Here is an 18855-nt window from a genome sequence, read left to right on the forward strand (position 1 = left end):
ATATAAAAATGAATCCATTATGATAAACAATTAAATAGAGAAACAAACTAAAAAAGAAAAGTTGATTGGTTAGTTACGGGAAGAACCGCAGATAGCTACAGAGTTCCAGTGAATGAAATTACACCAAAACTGTCAGCTAGAAGCACGGCACAGAAAAACAATTCGATAGCAGACAAGCTAGGTATAGAATAGCTCCATATGATGAGCGCGAATGATAGCATTGGGCCACATCATTCTGACAGACCCAATTTGTGTCCACGGTCTGTGGCAGCTGTTGTGTAAATAGAGGGGCGGAATTTTTAGCTCAATATTAAAGTCAGCTGTTTATGAGAGGAGTATTCGGTTGCAGCTGTCGCAAACACTGTCGCCTATGACATGTACAAACAAAGCAGAATGTAATTTTTATCCGATAGTTGTGACAATTTTCTTTTAGGAGTCCTTATTCCATTTCACCGTATAAATATATTGATTCTTCGCTAACAAAGCAGACAAAGCACCATGGTAGTACTCCGCTGCTAATATTCAGGCCTCTTATATCGCTGTAGCACGTTTCTTAGGCCTATGATGATTATAGTCTTTCCATTTCATATATCTCGTTCTCTTTTTGGCCCTAGCACAAAGCAACCGTTGACAACAGGTGAATATTTCTAAAGGCTTAGTACCAGTGATCGTATAGTTGTGCTAAATACTTGACATCACCCATATGTTCTGACTCGGTTCGATGTCGCTCACTCTCATCTCAACTTCAAGTTAACCTCTCTAAGATCCTCACCGATCATCCCTAGTCCAGTCCTTCTTTCCTAATTCGCTACCCCTTGCTCACATTTTGGCGCGACATGGTCCCTCGTAGACTTCCATACCGTCTGCAAATGAAAACCACGTGTGGATTGCTAGTTTGCTTTGTTTTGGTGAGACAAAAGCTGGTTTCTAGTGGATCAACCTGTTGAATCCTATAGGGATTTTTGATTGGTGAAAATTTGAAAATGAAATTGGAGTTTGACGTAAATAGCGGGCTATAAAGGATGGGACATTTTTTGTGAAAAAATAACAGAAGCACGAATACAAAAATGGTGTATCAATATGGAGCGCGCCAGTTCAGTCCACGTATAAGGACCTAGCGTGCTTTTACACGGCTGCTCAGTTTCGAGTTGTGCTTCCGTTAACGATTTTGTTTAATGCTATAATTTGTGAGTCCAATGGAATGTTTGAAAGCATTGCTAGAGTTAGCTTAAAAACCCTGACTGATCAACTATTGAAGGAATATTCTATTAATTTGGTAGGTGGTAAAGATAGATACATTTTTGAAAAGTAGGAGATATCTGCCAGTTTTGCTATAATACTCAGTAAATTCAATTGTGCAATTTACACGGACGGATCCAACTGTGAGTACAGCAGTAGCAGTAGCATCGCCACATTGAAGTCCCTTTGTACGCCATAAGTAGATTTTGGAAGGCATGGAGAACCGCGAGCTTGTCCTAAATGATATTCATTCCTCTATGATAATGGCTGACCTATTCAAAGCTGGTGTTGTCAAATTCGGCGAGTTTACATTGAAAAGTGGTGTAACTTCACCAATTTACATTGATCTTCGAGTTGCCATATCTCAACCCGAACTTCTCACGAATATCGCCGACGCGGTAAGTGCCTACTTTTAGTTTGATCGATATTTGAGCTTACAAGTTTATTTCATTATTCATTTGATGTTTGTCAAGTAGTGTCGTAATTTCTGTTGTTGATAGCATGCTTGCCTATAACACTTAGGGGCACATAAGGTGACCTAGGTTAGGAACCGGACGTACACGCACATATTCGTGTTTTGCCGGTTGTCTAAGGCCGCCTGTCCTAGGTGGTGACACGGGACTTATTTGGAAACATTTCAGGTGCAGTCGTTTATTACTTTCTTCATCTAGCTTCCACTGTGTTATCCGGCGTTATCCCCAGCGCCATAATTAGGTGATGGTAGAAATTGGCTGCCGATGATTACATAAAGCAGCAGTCTCCAAATAAATGCTCATGTGGTTTCATATGTATATAGCATATTTGTTCTTTGGGAGGTTAAAAAAAGCCTTTTGTCAGGTTGGGATTGCAAGGTACTAACGTAGTGAGCTTGAGGTTTTATACGACGTACGTAATCTATTCTTCTGCATTCCTTAAAAAGATAACACGAACCGACAAGGAAATTACTGCCTCATAGTGAAAGACTACACCGTAAAGTAATAGATCCTCTCAGGCTCATTGTTCTGATAGGCCTAATGACTTCCTTGTAGATCGGTACTCAAAGATAATGTGAATGACCCCACAACAGTGCAACAAAGTATTGCCCTTGATAGTCTATAAAAGCACACACCTTCAATAATGCGCAAATGATTCTTTTATCATATAATGCGCGTTATACTCGATATGGTCAAGAAAATCGCTCACCGTACATTTATTATACGAGAATTTAAAATAAATCAACTGGTAAATTTTTACGATCTGTTAAACGGTTTTTAAAAATTTTTACGGTACCGTTACGAAGACAAAGTGCGGCAAAAATATATTTCTGTGGTTTTCTATAGCATGAGGTCCTTGAATAAAAAGTAAAAGTACGGTTGATTTCAATCGACTCTATCCATATAGTGAGTGGTGTCAGCGTGTTTATTTCCAAAGATGCGGCGTCGTTGTTGAAAGACGGTATTGTAGTCAGTATCATCACAATTAAATCGAGATTGTTGATTATGTGATTTGCGTCTTGTCGAAGAGATTCCATAATTATGAGATATGGTCAATACACTTCAATTATATTATTATATTATTACTTCAACAGCAATCTCCAACGAACACGTTCAATACGATTTTTTTTGATGATATAATTTCTCAAGCAATATATATACATATATATATGTATAAAATATATGCTTTTTCATAGTATCATAGAATCAAAATACTTTCTTGTTACCCCATGTTACGGATAGGGAACGTGATCAGATTCACACAACCCAAACTGAGCGTCTTTTGCTATAAACTGAAAAAATTGAGTCGCAAGGAGGGACTAAAAGAGAGGCGTCGTGACTGAGAGTCCGTTTCAGCCATTCCGGACTGCGATCGTCAAATTATGACGATTCCCAGAAGACGGAGCTTGTTGATTAACAAGTTATGGACATATTTACCCATAGGTACTATTATTTACATATTTATTGATATGTTGTTGCCATAAGAGATAAATAGAGATCCAGCTGTAAGTCGACCGTTAGACTCAAAATTGTCGACAAAGACCCTAGAATTCTAGGATTGAAGCTTATCACACGAGTGCTACTCATGTCATTTCCTATATTTACAGGTGGGTCGTGAGATACGGCGGGCCGGCGTCGAGTACGATCGATTATGCGGCGTTCCTTATACGGCTCTGCCGATAGCTGCTGTGCTTTCGTCTAGGTCGAATAGATCAATGATTTTTCGGCGGAAGGAAGCCAAAAGTTATGGCACGAAAAAATTAATTGATGGCGAATATCAGCAAGGTATATGGCCGATATTTAGACAAAAAGTGAAATAATGAACTAGTTATGGCTGCGTGTTTTCAGATTTATTCACAATAATTTTTAAAGCAAAGTTAAAAAGTTCAAGATTTTCAATTACATTTAATCACATTTGTTGGCTCGTGTTATGCATATACATATGATAGTCATAACTAACTGATAACTTATTTACATTTTCTAGTAGAATCGACATTAGAATTTGCGCACGACAGAAAACAATGGTAATGCCGAGCGTAATAGCGTCAAAAATGTAGAGCATACTCGTGCATATATGTAGAATAGTAAATAAAACACGACTGGACGACAAAACGACACATCAATACCTATTGAATCGTAGCGCAATCCAGCACATTATTAGATAAGATTAAGCATAAGTTAGCTGATCAAAAGATCTATAGGTCTGATCTGCGGCTAAGGACACCGATTTGGTTTGAGGTGTCTACGTGCAAATATTATATTTCTTAAAAAGAAGCATATATATATATTTTTTTCCTCTCCGATAGCCGTAAACATCGTAATTTCTAGCAGGCACACAGCTACCGCATCCTAAAAAGGTTTCTGTGGTTAGCTGCCAGCGGATAGAGTTCGGTCCCTCTGTCTGGCCAGCGCACGTCACCAAGTGCGCAGTAATATATTTCTTATCAACGAGCACCGCAGTGGCACTCATCGTGACGTACTCATTGATTCCTTTTTGCAACTCTCGGTAAATTTTCGATTATCTTATGGCTATATGTTATGGGTATGCGTCTGAACGCTAATTAGGCATTTAATTGTAAAGCGCGTACATCTGTGTACAACAATTATAATTTCAGGAGATAGAATCGTAATTGTAGAGGACGTCGTTACGAGCGGATCATCTATATTAGAAACTGTGAAACTGCTCGAAGATGTTGGCCTTAAGGTGACAATATAGTAGTATATTTAGCGCAAATTTAAAAATAAATTAAAAAAAAAAACTAAAAGCGTGTAGATATACATATACAGGGTAGGACAAAAGTTGTTTGTTGTGTTATACATTGTATATCTACATGTATATATTTTTTGCATATTTTAATGTCCCGTACGTAAGCCGTTAAAGAAACGCGTTATCACTTTACGTTATTACTAACAGGTTTTTTTAACGGTTTAAGTACGGGGCGTAAAAATCAAGACATGTTTATCTGTATATAATCACCCTAAGTGAGCGTCTTAAAGTAGCCATATGTAGGTTGCCTTACTAATATTTCTTTGTACACTGTTGCATTTCTCAGGCGACTGAAGCGTTTACGGTAATCGATCGCGAACAGGGTGGAAAAGAATTTTTGAAAGAGCACGGCGTTAACCTGCATTCGATTTTCACTTTGTCGAGCATTATTACTCAGTTAGAGACTGAAGGTTGGAAGCGACTCGTGCATTTGAAGCTTACGTTTTACCCATTAGCGATGTATATAAATAAAAGCGTAAATATATATATATATATATATATATATATTTCACTTTGTAGCAGTGTTCACGAAATAACATAACCGGTATTTGTTTTTGCTCTTATTTCAAAAGGTAAAATCGCTTCTAATACAGCTAAAAAAGCTCGCGATTTTATCGCGAATGTCCGTCCTGACCTAACAGCCGATGCGAAAACTTTGGTCAAACCACGAATTTCATTCGAGGAGCGGGCAAAGTCTGCTAGACACCCTGTTGCCAAACGCCTATTTGAAATTATTTCCGCGAAGAAGACGAACTTATGTGTAGCTCTTGATGTGACCACTACTGACAAATTGTTGCAGCTTGCGGAACAATTGGGTCCGTACGTTTGTGCTCTTAAAACTCATATAGATCTCATTGACGACTTCGACTATAGACAGGTTTGTTGTATTTAAAAATGTTTAAACAAGGTTGATGCAATATGAGACTTTTTGCTCATCTTTGTTCTGATGCTAAATGTATATCTTTAAATGGATTTTTATTTGTGTACCATTTATAAGAGCGACATGTTTTGTAACTCTCTATTCTTTTAGGTTATACCCCGCCTCCAAGAGCTAGCTCGCAAGAACAACTTCCTTTTGTTCGAAGATCGAAAGTTTGGTGATATCGGTGAAACTGTACAGAGACAGTATTCTAAGGGTATCTACCGAATCTCTGAATGGGCTGATCTTGTGACCGTGCACGGTATCCCGGGTCCCGGAGTTATTCAGGGTCTTGCTAATTGCGTGAAACCTTACACCGAACGCGCCTGTATTGTGGTAGCCGAAATGAGTTCGAATGGAACGCTTACAACCGAAGCCTACAAGAAGTCCAGTGTCGACATCATTGAGAAGCATAGTGATTTTGCAATTGGGGCAGTGTCCCAAAGCCGGCTCAGCGAGTCTTCTTCATTTGTGCATATGACGCCAGGTGTTAAAATAAACGGCGGCGGAGACACTCTCGGGCAGCAGTACGTGACGCCCCAGATTGCAATCGGCGAAAGGGGTGCAGACGTGATCATTGTAGGACGAGGGATCACTGAAGCCCCGAACCCGGCAGATGTTGCTGTCCTATATGCGACCCAGGCGTGGAAAGCATACGAGGTTCTCAGTGCCTAGGCTTAGAGAGTTTCTTATACACCGCGATTCATCGATTTCAGCAAGCGGCCCATTGGTGTCTAGCTATTATTTTTGTCGCTTCAAAAAGCCAGCGTTACAAATTACGTCGGATTGAACTGTTGAAGTACTATTGAATATAATAGTACTTGAACTGACTCAAGTTTTCAAGCTTTTTTTTAATGAATAATAAAGGAATTTAACATACACAATGAAAAAATCCCATAATTAAACGCCAAATAGTGAAAAGCACTAGATTTGTAACGTTCTCCGCTGTTTCCTGTTATTAAATAAGCGAAGTTATTTCTGTGACACGTAAGCTGAAAATCTTTTATTTTTGCATCCTTTGATGTAAACAATGCTATTAAAATTTAAGAAAAATTCTGCTTTAACTTAATGCTGTACATGTGTCTTGCGTTTAACAAGTTTAAATAATAAGATTAATAAGAATTACTAATAGTGAGTTACAATTAAGCAATGAACAGTAAGTAAGTGATAGATATAATGGTAATTCAGAGTAAATAATTGCCTATTTTTTATTAACTACTATGGAATGTATTGCACCTAACTATAATGATTAAGCAGAGATGAAGGTTTATCCGTCAACGATCGCGCATTTTGCATGCAGCTGGATGTTCATATATAACCAAATAAATAAGTCAATAAAATAAACAACATATTTTACTACTAAAATTGGTACGAATAACTTTTCAAGCCAATTTTTACTAACCAAAAAAATGTATAAAATATTTTTTGTTAATCGCCTTCCACCTAGATCTAACAAAATAAAGAAAACATCTTAATGACTTCTAATGGCCATTGCTTAGCCACAATTTGTATTGCTTTAACATCATGAATCACGCAATTCTTCATCCGATAAGCGCTCTTTTAGTGGTTGTTTGCATTATTTCTTTCTTATCCAGTTTTGTTTTCCCCTTTACATTGGGCGATTCCCCTTTCAAAACAAACAGTGCTAGCGAACTTAGAACAACAAAGTACAATGACATAATAGCTAAGCGAGCGTAAGTAACATTGTGAATGATATGATCTTTCCTTGGAGATAGCATAAATCACTGCACACAGGAAAAAATCCTTCGTTGACACTTTCATGCCGCGAAACAAAACTGCGTTATTCAGTAGTGCCCGTGTTCACCAATTTTTTGGAGCAGGGGTAACGATTGATAGGTAGTTACGATTAATGGACGCCGGCCAGCAAATCTGGTTTAAGTCAAGAGGACGTAAGTGAGCACTGTGAAAAAAAATACTTGCGGGTGTGTTTCTTTAGGCAGCTTTCGGATGTATGCCAGAAGCTACTCGCAGCTGCGTGCAAGTACCGGCCCCACGATAAACTCTGTAAAGTGAAACCACGGTAAAGGCGAACAAAATGTATTAAATAACATAGCAGTGGAAAATGATCTACGTCCATGAAGAGCCAGTCAAAAACGAGCAACAGTTTTGGACTGTTTAAGGATAGGAGTTTGGTAGGAATACAGTTTTCAAATGTATAATGGTCTTTTGTCATAAGTTCATAATTGTGTCATTTGAATTTCCATATCGAGATCTGGGCAAACGTATTTCCCGGCTGAGATTTCGACGTTATTGCCCGCTACGAAAGATGACTAGGATCTCTCGTCCACCTAAAACATTGGCTATAACCTACAATACTTGTGATCATTTTAAGTAGATTAGATGAAATCTGAATCAGACTGATATACTGCATAATCCTTGACAATCTGTACAACGGGGTTATTGCTGCATTGCTGTGTTTTAGTTAAATATGCGCCTACGAACCATCGAGAAAACTGCTACGTTTGTGCTCTATCTGCATGAGAAAATTTAACCAGAGCGACTATTTTATATTGGTCACAACGTATCTTATAACTATGAATTCTTCCAGTCAGATTTGAGTAGACGTATCGTCGAGGCCACGACTATGCATCTCCGTATGTCAACCGGTGACAAACACATTCGCTCCTGCAATAAATATGAATTCCCAATATCAATCCATTTTTTTCTAGCTACATACTGTTAGGTTTAAGTTAAATATCCGCCGAATTAACGGAACGGAATATTGAAACTGGGTTCACGCTTTGTTTACTTGCATTGTCTTGAAGTTAGCAAAAGGATGGGCCACTGATTATAATTGGAAATGGTTGATTATTAACGATATAAAGCGATATTGATAGTTGCCTCTTCTATTTTTGTCGCCCTCATGAGTGTTTTTGTTATGCTATTCAACATAGTACAGCCACCGTAGCTTTCAGGAGGTAAATCCGATTATGATTATTTTTTATATATATTAGCAAACAACATTTACCTAATTCGTTTATCCCTAAATGATGTGGACTATTGTTCCCAGACAAAAAGATCCAACTCGACGACATTGCGCGTTAATTTGAAATCAGCATGTTTGATGGCCGACCCATTCGTCAGGGAACATACTTAGCATGGATAGTTATTTAGTATTTTGCTCCTAGGTTCCCTTATTTCTGGTACAGCCTATCATTTCTCTTTCTATGCGTATACAACTATCTATTTTATTAGAACCCAATCCCTGAGTTTTCCTTTTACTACCAACAATTACTCCTAATTTAGCTGAATTCTGATCTTCTGATAATAATCGGCCGTTCCCCATCAGTAGTTTGTTTGCTGCGTTATTCTGCTAATGCACGCACGCAAGGCTGTTTCATCATCCTAGCGATTAAAACAATTGGCCTTAATAAACGCTCTTCGTTTTATACAATCTGCTTACATCGCTTTACGTTGCATACTTATACACGAATGTATTTACCAGTGAATGTTATAAAAAAAAAAGCAGACCGCCAAAAATAACAAAACTGACTAGATTTCACTAGAAGGACACCGAACGTAAAAATGTGTCAATCTTGTCCCTCCTAGTAACAAAATTACTATTCTTTGGCTTGGCCAGTTTTTTTTTACCTTTTATGTCTCGCTTCATTTTGATTGTTCTTAAAATCGTTCTTTATACCGACGTGACATATTATGTATTTGATTTTTTTATTTTTTGTATAAACAACACTACCTAGCATGATAAAAGCAGACAACAGAATATGGCCTGGAATTCTAATACAGTCCAACCAATAAGTACTCTTTATATATATATATTTCCCTTTTTAAAATTTTCCTACGTTTCTTTTAGCCAGCTCAATAAACATTACTGGTTCACAGATACAACAAGAACAGGCTAATGCAGCAGGCCGCGCAGTCGACTTGTGGGGGCAAGAGGTATCGTGGCAAGAAACCTCGCACAGACACATCCGTTGTGTTCAATGCAAGGACAAACCAATTTCCACCTAGATGTCCCTTCTGTACAATGTAATAGTTGAAACGGGAGGAGAGTGATAACCGCGTGATATCCGCCAGGATATGATCTGTTCGGCCACTGGGTCCGCCGCAAGATTATCAAAAAGTGGACATTTCTCCAGCGGTTTTGTTTTGTCACGTTTTTTATATATATACGCTTTCTTGTCATTGTTTTCTGTATCTGTTGACGTATTTTGACCACATATTCTACTGTTTATATATGAGGTTCTTCTGGATACTTTAAGTACTCCCGTAATATCACCAGCTTCATCAGCTGAATAGATTTTTCGTATTGAGTTATTAATGTCCTTCGTGTGTGTCGTTTTCCTGTGCTAGTCTATGTTCCATTCTTTCAATACAGATATCAGGTATCTAACATCGATGATTTAGGAGAAACAAATTTCATTGCCATAACCGCTGCAAATAATAATAATAAGAAGAAGAAGAAAATTACTCCATCTAACTGTCATTGCTGCAATTGTTTGTTATAACATTAGCAACTTAGTATTCGAATTTTATAAGAAAAAAACAGTAATACTTTTTTTCTGTATTATATAATTATTAAATATTATTATATTATTCATCGGGACCATGAGTTAAGCTGGGTCGCCGAAGAGTCGCGCTGGGAGAATCCGGCGAAGGAAATGACCGGTGATCCTGAAAAGTTGACAATTTTTTCCGCAACGAAAGGCATGACAAACAAAAACATGCAATGGGTCTTATCTTAATTATAGTATCTTAAAACTCGCTCCATGTTTGTATCTATTTAAAATGAAGGCTAGCTAAGCCGAGACCATCGGAACGTCTCAAGGAAGTAGGTCGTTCGTGTTTAAATTAACCAACTACTTCAAGTGAGCTTGGCAGATAACACCGGACCTCTTTATATTGTGGCTCTAGTTGACAGACTATGCTTGAGAAACTACGTTAAAAAGATTTTTTCATTTATCGTATCGTATCCTACTTCAAATCAGTCCTTTAAGTTATATAAGTATTTACTTGTCTTTTCAGACAGCTCAGATATCCTTATCTACATCGAAATAAATGAAAATAATTATTACATTCAAAGATGTCGAACCTACTCTGAACATGGCCAGTGGTGGGTTAGTATCCCTGGACTTTTGTTGCATTGGTCGGTTGAGAAGTTCATCGATTGTCGATGTCGAGAGATGGTTTCCTTCTTTAAGGGCCCGTTGTAGCTGTGAGAAAAGTTGCAACCGTTCGGTATCACCTTTCTTTTCCAGATTCTTGTGAATTCTGACGCCAAACAAAATTGCAATAGCACAGGTCATAATGCATGTAATTTCAAATCTCATTGCTATGCAAGCACGACTCTTTTGAGGGACAGGAAACACGAAAGTTATTAACCCCTTATGTGTTTAATATGAGTACTCACATTGTCTCAACGTCATGCCAGTGTTCTATACCTACTACCTAATGTATATGAAGTACAACAGCTTTTTCATCTTATAGCACTCTTCCATACGCCGGTTGAACTCTAGCTTGCCCTTATAATCCCATTACCTTCTGCATCATTGGTAAGCAACGAGTGATGGTTTAATCAAAAATAAATAATCTCAAAAATTATATAGATAAAACTTTTTTAAAAAGTCTCACCGATCAAGAGTATCTTGACAGATCTCCGAATCACCCTGTCTCAAATGATGGTATTGATGAATGATCGATCGTAACACCAGAAAGATATCCTCATACCGATCTAAATGACTGAGCGCTATTAATCGAAGGTTTCGAACCGTTATATAATTAATTTGTGCCGTGAGCGCCAGGAGTTCCATGGCCAGTTTAGGCTCGTTCATGTTAAGAGCTAATGCCGCAGTGAATGTCAAACCCTTGCGCAGGACCAGGGCTCCGCTTTGCCTCGCTTCACGAATGAGTTTCAATGCAAACTCGTAGCTTTCCTTTGTCGAGATTTGGTAACATGCGCCCAGTACCAGCACAACACAGTCGCGAGGAAAACGCGTTCCGTGGAGCTGCTGCTGTCGCATGTGTTGATAGAGGTCTAGTACGTCATCGTAACGACCCTTCTTGTACAGAAGGTCCATAGCAATCTGGTACGAGCTGAACTGGTCGAAAAAGCCCGCCAATTGTGGGTCTTTCAAGACCTGTATGGCCAGGTCGGGCTTGTCGAGCACGTAAAGTAAACGGATAGCGACCGGACCGAACACGAAGGTACCGAAGCGGAGTGACTTCGTCTGCTCGTTGAACCGCCGCATCATACGAACGCAGAGGTCAATGTCGTCGTCGCTCTCGCATAAACTCACCACGTTTTTAAGGTCCTCGGTGAACACCATGGCGTTACTCCCACTGCTATTTGCGGTACTTACGGCGCCGGAGTCACAGGCAGCGGCGCCAGATGACGAGCCTGCAGTACCTTCCTTTTCTATCTCGGCCGGAATCGGTCGGAAATATTCCCGGATACGTGCCATAAAGCGTTCTTTATCGGGCCCAAACTGCGCTTTGACCCTTTCGCGCTGCTCGACGAACTTGTCCATCCCGAGTGACTGAGCCGTGTACAACGCCCGGGTTTGTTGCACTGGCTGCTGTTGTTGCTGTGTCATTGACGATGATTGTTGTTGCTGGGCATGGTAAGGTGCGCAGTGGTTTGGGGTCAGCCTCGCTGGATGAAGGCATCGAAGCAAGGGGCGCATTCCGAGCGAGGCCATGACTAACTCTATGGACAAGGGAAAATTGGCTAAGCCGAACATGATAGAACTTTATTAGTCTAAGCGATAGCAGGGAAAGAGTTGCTTTTGTACGGTCTTGTGGCGATGCTTGAGTAGGCTCTAGAATTAGCGATGTTATTGTAACCTGTGTTCTTAGACTACGAATCGAAGTGTGATTAGCTCGATTGTAGTCACAAATTGTTGAAAAGGTCGCACTGGGGGAAGCAAGACAACGCTAGAATGACCGCTAGAAATAACCCACGGAAAGTGCCCGCTAAATGAAAGAAAATCAATGCATCTATTGCGGACACAACATAGAATTTGAGCAAGCTGGCCGATAGTTCTAATCTTACATTAAAAATTTTTGATTGTTGGGTCCATTTGACAGGGACGAATGTACAAGTAAATGAAAACCTCGTGAAAGTAGATTTATTTGGCGATTGATGCGTTGATTCAACGGGTGTACCTTTGTGCTGTGTTTGTATTCCGTACTCGAACTTGATTTGATTAGCTACAACGAATGGCTATTTTCGACAGTAATGGTTTTGATGACGCGGTGAAGCGGATTTGCACTGCTGAAATTAACACAGATTGCACATAAAGTTAGCCTTACAGTGCACTAAGTCTGTGTACACGAGAGGTATCACTTGCTTTTTAATTATTGTATCAACATTTTTGGTATTCATTGCGAGGCAGTTTTATTAGTGCATGGGTTCTGTTACCTAAAAGTTAAAAAAAAATACTATCGTTTGCTCTTGAAACACAAAATATATGAACTCTATTTTCATACGCATTCTCTGCTATTGATAAATTGCATACGTTGTCCTAAGTCGTATGATTATAAATGATCAGTTATCCTTTGCGATTAACAACAAATCATAGTTGACACAATTACTTCTTAAATTAGATTACTATATGACCCGTGCATGTGAGTCCACAATTAGCGATGATGTGTTCAGGCCTGATTTTTTGACTAATTAGAAGAAAAAAGAGGTTGGCCATAACTACATGGGGCATATCATCAAAGAACAAGAACCTGTCCATGAGCTTCCACCATGCGGGTATTTAATGCTTTTGATACGATCACGCAACATCTTTGCGTTATCTGACTGAATTTTATTATACGAATTTGTGCACAATTCACCTGCTTAGTCAAGTGAAACTCTACTACCCGAAGCTAGAAGCCCTACGATGATTTGATGCTTGGCCGACACCGTTTTAATTGGTACTATTGGTTTAATACCTGTTTAGAAAACCAATTCCATTTTATTCGATACCAGTTAATCAACACGCGTTCAGCATATCAATAGTACTAATAGTAGAATTCACAACTAACATCCACACATTCTCCAAAGTGATTGATAAAATATAAAATTATTTTAAATAAATATAAACATATTTAACATACATTTTTCTATTAATAAAACAACAATAACTGGCAACACACACACATTCATTTTTTAGTTCGAAATAAACAGCGTGCTCCAAACAAACTCTCTAATTCAGTTTATGTTTAGCATCCTGACATTTTCACATGGGCTGGATACCAGTTGCTTTGCGCCTAAGTCGCGCACTGTAGTCTCTCATACTAATACTGTGTATGCAGATACATGTACTCATAATACAAACAATCACCATATTATTTAGTATTTAGCCACAGACCTTGCGACATAAAGCCATGTACTCATGCTCATAAAGGCCGGGCTTATCCCAGCACCAACAGCAGTAATGTGACCATGATCATCGAGAGCATCAGCAAGCAGTCACCGTCCGCGGTCACGACAAATTTAAGGGGCAAAGCTTTTTTCATAGACGTGGCTGCTCCGCTCGTTATTCCGAAAGGATTCCTATTGCTGTCCCTCTTGCTCGGTAAAAATCGCCAGATCGATTCTGCCCTCAGGGCTCAGTGACGTGCCCAGCTGGTGGGCATGGCCACGGAGCTGAAACAGGGACGGCGCAACCTTTAGTGCAACGAATGTTCCACAGAAACGGCAACGACCCCTAATCTGTACAAAGCAAATTATTGCGTTTAAATAGGCGATTATCTATGGTTCGCAGCTCCGAGTTCACGGTTACGAGTGCATTGTTTTCCATAAGACCCGTATAGCGACTAAAAACAACAACAACAGTTCCCTTCGCGGCTAATCTACCATTTATCCCACTCGTCTGCCGCATGTAATAGATGTCGGAACCCTCATGCGGGCAAAGGATACACAAGTTTCCTTGTAAGAGCACATAATTCCCAAACTAATTTTTCTTTCTTTTCTATCCATCTCACAAGGGTGCCTTCTCTCGTAGAACAAAATCCTACAAACAAATTCTTTTACGGTTAATGCAGTACAACGGAATTATCGTCGTTTACTGGTAACGGTAATTTGATTTGCTGACTGTAGCAATTAGCTATTGTTTCTACTTGCCGCATATTCATATAATGTCAGTCTATAGATGCGTATAACTTCTGTGCCAGTTGCGGACTACCCTAAAAGCTTTTATCATCTATTTTCAATGACGTTTATGATATATCTTCAAAACGAAAGTAGCCGTTCTTTTTCTGTTATCTATTACGCTTTGGTGACTTATAAAGATATTTACTCAAATGAAATCCTATTACGTTACAAGGCAACAACACAGCACATCAAAGGAACACTTATAACTGCCATGTTCGCCTTGTGCAATGTTAAACACCCTGTCACATTCGCTGTATCACAAGAAAAACGATTTCTTTTCGCTAATCGACGCTCCTCTATTTCTTTTATAAACATTGCTTCGAACCCAGCACGTTGCTCCACGCCACCGTGATAGGCCTGCCCTACTCATGCTAGATGAATTTCAATGACCCTAATAGGTACCGTTTTAACGGAGCCATACGTTTTCCACGCACGTTCAAGTCTTTAGTGAATACAGTATCGACTCGGTTGCTTCCACTGTTTATAAAAGCACGAAAAAAAAGCGCCTCGTTAAGATTGAACCTGGCGTGCCGTGCACATTTCTGATCTATCCGAGTCACGTTTATAGTCGTTTGTGAGTCGCTACCGTTCTCCGCAAGCCTGTGGCTGGTACGGACTCACGTGACACATCTACCTACGAACGTGCATCGTTCAACTGGTTCGGGCATGAGAACCACATCTGACGACACCAGCAACACGATAAGCCAAACACATAGGCAGCACCGAGTCGGACAAATAGCCAAGGCAAAAAAATTCCTCGATTACGGGAGAGTGTAGTCCACAACATCCAGTCCGAATTAAGCTAAACGATGTCATAAAAACATATTATGACCGTGATATTGAGGAAGACTTGGACATTTTATGTGCACTTACATACCACTCAATACAGCATGAGTTCTCAATAAATGACGCCATTGTCGCCTTTTATTGTTAGATCCTCTAGAGTTTTTTCTCCGATACTGCCGTTAAGCATTGTTTTAGGTAGAGAACATTGCTTTCCATAGGCCTTGCTAGTGCCGCGTGGACGCTATAGGAATTGAATCGGACAAAATATTTCAACACATGTCAATGCCACCCAGAAGTTGGATTTCGTCCGAAATAAAATCACTACTGCTCTGATTCTTGCTGCTGCCAATTGTGCTATATAATTAATTTTATAATCGCTACGTTCCGCTCCAGGATAATAACAATGCCTCTATAAAAATATATACACTGGCCACGAAAATGAGAGCTGTCGAAGACTTTGTCCAACGAACGAACAAGGCTACATCCATCTCCAATGTTCTGTCGACGGAAGCACCACTCACCTTACGCGAACTCGAGATGTGAGACTACACACGGCGAGCAAAATGCAAGCGATTATTATGTAAACATACATACGCACAAACAAACACCCATCCACCACTGAGGAACCAAACGCGGAATGCCTCTGGCGAAATATTTACGGGATGACACAATACAGGCTCAAGAAGTAGCGGAGATACTTCAACAGGATATCACAACTTTGTTTGTCGGAGCGCCGGAAAGTCCAGTTCGTCCGCAACAATGCCGTTATTGTCATTGACACTCTGGAAATATTTCCGTTTTTCTGTTAAACGACGGGAGTCTGCGTTTGCTGGTCATTCGGATCCATTAGTGAGCTGTATGGCCGCTTCGATCAGCTGCTCTTGGATACCGATAAAACAAACAGACAACAGTGGCAGCGATCAACAATAGTGGACAGCCAGTGTGAGGTACGAGCCTGCACGAGCACCGGGTGGTCTCTAAGGACAACACACAATAAGACTGTTTCTTCATTGACTAGGATAGCTTGCATTGTACTAATTATGCAATATTAGTAGTAAAAAAGTTATTGGATACGCTTTCGATTGCTGTTTTCCCGATGGGTTAAAAAAGATTTCGCTGATTTTAGGGCGATAAAATTTCTAGAAGATAAATGATCATTTGCATCGCGAGTTTCGAGAAAGAAATCAGCAACGACATCTATGTGATAGGATAGAATACGGTGGAGGCAAAGTGCTAACGGTGCTAAAAGTTCTAAATGAGACGGCAAATCACTCCAGATACAAAATTATTGCTGTTTCGTTCAGTTGTAGAGCGGTTCTGAAAGACAGAAAGTATTGCTTACGTGCTAATGGCACCTGCAGAACTTAATAGAAAATGCATCGAGAGTAACCGCGACACTCTATGAGGTTAGGAAAAAAGCGAATTGAACAGAGCCCGCGTATTTTGAACAATTTTTCGGCTTGGTGCGTCTAGCGACGGAAGTATAGCATACATTGAGTATTGTCAAGACATAAGTGGGAATCCGAAGCGTAGCCGTTGGAGCTGGTGATTGCAAAGAGTTCTGGCTACCGTCATTTTCTGCTGGATTTCATCTATTTTGTAGGATTACGTCAGACAAAAGTAATGTTCTGGCTGCGAAGAAGAAAAAGGTGAAAATTGTATATTCTATACGTTTAGCGTATTGACTCATACCTAAACGAATATCTAGTAAATAAATGTGTTTACATATTCTTTTATATTTATATCATTGGCTTGATGGGAAGACGTTTGATTAATAACTTTTACTTTTTAATGTCAATTATGGTTAACGGTCCATGATTTTCAATAGATATATTCTTGTCGAAAAATGGAAAAGAAAGAATCTTACTGCTACACTTGAATTACTGAATTAGGAATTATCTCTATTTTTAACCACTCAGCGTCGAGTATATATTTGTCTGTGAAGTTGTTGGTGGAACCACTTATTATGAAAGCGATTTAGATATTTCTCAGCTTGCTGTTAGTCGTTGTTAGAAGTGAGAGCAAAACGGAAGACTGTTACCAGTGAACTTGGAGGTTCATGGCTACTTCAAAAGCGACTCGAAGAGGACATTCGAAGTGAAGTATATTGAGTAAGAAATGGAAAACTTTGTATTGTATTGTACTAACTTCGTTCGGCACGTCACAATGGCGTTTGTCAGAGAGTATATAATTAACTTATATACTGAATATAAAAGTCAGTTTTATCTACCTATCTATCGCAAAATCCGTAGTCGTTCGAAGTGTTCGTACCCTTTCGTTCAGACAAATGGTACGTGTTTAAAACAGCGGCAGTGCCTTAGCAGGAAGATGGGTCGTTTAAGTGCAAATAGTCGTTGGGAACTAAAAAAAGACCTGGACTGGAAAAGTCGAGGGACGACTAAGATATGTATTATTTTATCGTTTGTATTTGATAAAAATATCAGAGTGGAAAGAGCATGATTGTGAAATTACAGCCAGGATCTCGCAACAACTGACGAAAGTTCCGTAGAAATTGTTTTGTTTCTCCCAAACGTATCTGATTCTTCATGATATTCAAAAAGCTAATATGAGGTCCCTAAAATTGACCCCGACATCTGTATGGGGTAGTGAAATTGTTAAAAAAACATTTCATACTCTAACGAACGGCGATTTTATAATAAATAGAGTTTATATCAATTTTCAATCTGAAAAAAAAACAGCCAACGAGATGGACTAAACCAACCCACTTGAATTGTTAAGCTCTGCCAACCAAAGGTTAAACTTCTACCTCAAAAGTGTATTTTTGAATGATAGTGCCCTCGATGAAGTTGATATTTTTTGTTTTCAGTAGCACGATTCCCTTATTGGCATTCATTCAATTATCATCGTAACTTATTTTTTCATTTCGTGCACTGCACCCAACTAGTAGCTCAGGTAGCATAGATTAGGTAACATTTACACGTTTAAACAGTTGTATGTGTACGACATTTATTACAAAGGGCTTCATGGCAAGGCTATCATCAACGGTAAGTCGTCAAGCTTGAACGTAACAACAGAATTAAACGTATTTTGAACTTATTATTTCAGTTAGGCATATCAAAATTATGCAGTCATTATGAATAAATAATATTATTAATGTGAGAATAAAATCGTGTTCCTCAACGTTTTTGATCACTGTTTCTTGTTTCGTGGGGATTCTCTTCTTAAGGAAAGCTGATTGAGCGCATCACCTGTCTCCAGTTTTGTTTTACTGTTATATTTTGGACGCTCATTTGTCCTATTTCTAACCGAAAGCAAATCATCTTAATGCAATCAGCTTTGAACGATTTTCAGAGGATCGTTTATCTATAGTGTAGCTCAACTCTATAGTGTAGATGTGGCCTTCTAAGTCTTAGAAGGTTTTCAAGCATGCTTGTACGACTTCATAACGCGTCAAGGCGTCAGCAGCGAGAATTCAAATTATTCACTGAATGGATTACATTTCCGTTTCAATTTCTAAGGAACCTTTGGATCGGTTCATCAATCAATGAACAGACAAAAGTATTTATTCACGCCACGGAGAAGAAGG

The 18855-nt window shown here is 39.2% G+C and overlaps 2 protein-coding genes across 12 annotated transcripts; one reads left to right on the forward strand and one right to left on the reverse strand.

Moving 5' to 3' along the window:
• Positions 1 to 451: 451 nt before the first annotated feature.
• Positions 452 to 6467, forward strand: r-l (rudimentary-like). 4 transcript variants are annotated; one of them, XM_086968996.1, is made up of 7 exons: positions 452 to 637; positions 1393 to 1637; positions 3320 to 3497; positions 4328 to 4416; positions 4766 to 4889; positions 5052 to 5356; positions 5510 to 6467. In XM_086968996.1, the coding sequence occupies exons 2-7, from the start codon at positions 1455 to 1457 to the stop codon at positions 6071 to 6073; spliced, it is 1443 nt and encodes a 480-aa protein (XP_086825122.1). In that variant the 5' UTR covers positions 452 to 637; positions 1393 to 1454; the 3' UTR covers positions 6074 to 6467. The 4 variants fall into 4 exon arrangements, with proteins under 4 accessions (XP_086825122.1, XP_022692121.1, XP_022692120.1 ...); XM_022836386.2 differs by lacking the exon at positions 452 to 637 and adding an exon at positions 713 to 908; XM_022836385.2 differs by lacking the exon at positions 452 to 637 and adding an exon at positions 866 to 1276.
• A 406-nt stretch (positions 6468 to 6873) lies between these two features.
• On the reverse strand, positions 6874 to 16203 carry LOC111262262 (pentatricopeptide repeat-containing protein 2, mitochondrial). Of its 8 annotated transcripts, XR_002681495.2 has the most exons (8): positions 15830 to 16203; positions 13738 to 14015; positions 12542 to 12647; positions 11009 to 12104; positions 10470 to 10648; positions 9985 to 10051; positions 7862 to 8044; positions 6874 to 7421 (listed from the first exon to the last, which is right to left on the reverse strand). XR_002681495.2 is itself a non-coding variant. In XM_022836388.2 (7 exons), the coding sequence occupies exons 4-7, from the start codon at positions 12073 to 12075 to the stop codon at positions 8002 to 8004; spliced, it is 1356 nt and encodes a 451-aa protein (XP_022692123.1). In that variant the 5' UTR covers positions 12076 to 12104; positions 12542 to 12647; positions 13738 to 14015; positions 15830 to 16203; the 3' UTR covers positions 6874 to 8001. The 8 variants fall into 8 exon arrangements, 7 of the variants coding, with proteins under 7 accessions (XP_022692123.1, XP_022692124.1, XP_022692130.1 ...); XM_022836388.2 differs by having other exon boundaries at positions 6874 to 8044; XM_022836389.2 differs by having other exon boundaries at positions 6874 to 8044; positions 12542 to 12650.
• Positions 16204 to 18855: the final 2652 nt, after the last annotated feature.

The sequence above is a fragment of the Varroa jacobsoni genome, unplaced genomic scaffold (assembly GCF_002532875.2).
Source record: "Varroa jacobsoni isolate VJ856 unplaced genomic scaffold, vjacob_1.0 scaffold_641, whole genome shotgun sequence".
Taxonomy (NCBI): Eukaryota; Metazoa; Arthropoda; class Arachnida; order Mesostigmata; family Varroidae; genus Varroa; species Varroa jacobsoni.